This window comes from Micropterus dolomieu, linkage group LG03 (assembly GCF_021292245.1).
Source record: "Micropterus dolomieu isolate WLL.071019.BEF.003 ecotype Adirondacks linkage group LG03, ASM2129224v1, whole genome shotgun sequence".
In the NCBI taxonomy this organism is placed as follows: domain Eukaryota; kingdom Metazoa; phylum Chordata; class Actinopteri; order Centrarchiformes; family Centrarchidae; genus Micropterus; species Micropterus dolomieu.
Genome location: NC_060152.1, coordinates 34,794,472 through 34,796,681, shown reverse-complemented (window position 1 = coordinate 34,796,681; position 2,210 = coordinate 34,794,472). Strand labels below are relative to the sequence as shown.

The 2,210-nt window shown below is 42.8% G+C and overlaps 2 protein-coding genes across 2 annotated transcripts in view; one reads left to right on the top strand and one right to left on the bottom strand.

Moving 5' to 3' along the window:
• trim33l (tripartite motif containing 33, like) overlaps positions 1–542 on the bottom strand; it is a 26,052-nt gene extending 25,510 nt beyond the window's left edge. The window contains exon 1 of the mRNA XM_046045506.1: positions 476–542. Within this exon, the coding sequence (XP_045901462.1) occupies positions 476–542 (67 nt within the window). The remainder of the gene's footprint in view (positions 1–475) is intronic.
• The window catches only part of LOC123968640, a 21,659-nt gene continuing 19,460 nt past the window's right edge, over positions 12–2,210 (top strand). The window contains exon 1 of the mRNA XM_046045505.1: positions 12–1,047. Coding sequence (XP_045901461.1) covers positions 602–1,047 — 446 coding nt within the window. The 5' untranslated portion in view covers positions 12–601. The remainder of the gene's footprint in view (positions 1,048–2,210) is intronic.

Sequence of the window (2,210 nt, the reverse complement as noted above, 5' to 3'; positions counted from 1 at the left end):
GGATCTATATAGGAAAAAGGAACATGATCAGAAAGAACAGGACCAAGTGACTCTCAGGAAACTCAATCAAATACAACTGGTGGAAAATAAGAAGAAGGAGAAGAAACAGGCTTTGGTTATGGAGGAGCAGTGTTTACCAAAGCAACAACCACCACCACAGCTTCAGTCAAGCCAGGAACAACCGCAATTGCCCCAACCACCACTAGTGGTTCCAGTTGTTTCATATCCACAGCCAGTTTATGGACAGATGCAGAATTGGAGAGGAAGAGGACGAGGAAGCTCAAGAAGAGGAGGATTTAATCCATACTTTCAGCAATCTCCAGAAGTGTGTTACAATTGTGGACAGGTTGGTCACTTTGCCCGTGAGTGCAATAGCTCAGGAGGAAATTTCAGAGGAGGAAATTTCAGAGGAGGAAATTTCAGAGGAGGATTCAGGGGCCAGTCAAGGTCGCTTGGAGGACTGGTGAACCCTCACAGGGGCCCAGAGCCAGGATTCTAGAGGTGCCCGGAAAATCCGAAAGGGGGGTGTCAGCTGGTAGCATCAGGGCCAGAAAGAGATCCAACAATTGAGGTGAAAGTAAATAACCGACCATAGGAAGTAATGGCGGATAGCGGAGCGGCTTTCACCTGTGTTCGGCCTGAAGGTACACATCTTCCTATGTCCAATCAACTGATTCGGACAAGGGGGTTTGAGGGAGTGAAGCAGCTGATTCCTCTCACAGAACCAATTGAGCTCTGCTATAAAAATAAGAAAACTACAATACCCATATTGGTATCAGAACATACACCTATTGCTCTATTGGGAAGAGATGCTTTGTGTAGATTGAACTGCACAATAAAATGTACACCAGATGGCTGTCTGATAGAAGTGCCAAAAGAAATGGTCCACCAACTATTGATGACAACAGAGATGGAGTCCTCTGCAGTATTCTGGATTGGAAATCTCAGTGCAGATTTCTTGGAGCCGGCTAAGATATGGGAGAAATTCATTGTGGCGAACATGCCAGATGCGAAACTTCCAGAATATCCATTCCATTGTACGCTCAAGTATTTCAAGAATGCTGCCCAAGCAAACCCAGAGGAATGGTTGGCTCATCAACCAAAGGAAATTCAACTAAGCTCATGTTGCATAATTTTGGGACCACAAGGAGCGGCTATGAAGGTAAACACTGATGATTATCTGGAGAAAGAATTCAAAATTGAGAAGAGTGTGCCACATGTGACTTTCTGAAGACTATGAGCAGAAACACATAGGGGAAATGATGACAGAAGCGGAGGAAGCTGTTTTTGTACCGATGAAAGAGAATTTGGCAATTTGGAGGAGTACAGATCAGCGATTCGTCAAAATCATGATTTCAGCTAAAGGACAAGGACAGCCACAAGCTGTACGGATGACACATGAATCTATTTGTAGTGCCAAGATGGACTCAGATTCTATGAAAGAGGAGATGTTGCGAGAAGTTCCAGAATGTTTGTGGTCTCAACACTGTACCGATATTGGACTTGTGAAGTCAGCACAACCAGTGAATTAGAACTTCGACCAGGAGCTAGACCTCCTTGGAAGTATCAGTATCCATTGAAGGATGAAGCAATTCAAGGAATCGAACCACAAATTGAGGGACTTTTGAAAGCAGGTGTTTTGAAGAAGACAACAAATCCTCAGAGTAACACGCCTTTGTTGCCTGTGAAGAAACCTGATGAGACTTATCGTATGGTTCATGATTTGAGAGCAGTAAATGAAGTGGTAACTGATTTTCCAGCAGAAGTTCCGGATCCACATACTTTGTTAGCCCAAATCCCTCCTGATGCAACACATTTCACGGTGTTAGATTTGTGTGGTGCGTTTTTTAGTGTTCCTCTTAGTGTAGAGAGTCAGGGTTTATTTGGATTCACATATAAAGGACAGTTTTATGAGTATGAGAGATTGCCACAGGGATTTAAACACAGTCCTCATATATTTAACAAAGAATTGAAAGATGATTTGGTAGGGATAGATCAGATATTGCAGAGTACTGTGATTCAATATGTCGACGATATTATGATCTGTTCACAAGATGAAGAAACATGTCACAAAGACTCAATTAAATTGCTACAAATATTGGCAGGAAAGGGGCATAAGGCCTCACATAAGAAGAAATGTTTTATACCACCTCAAGAAGGCTTCCTATCAGAAAGGTAGGAAGGTATTTCAAATGTACAACTGCAGTACT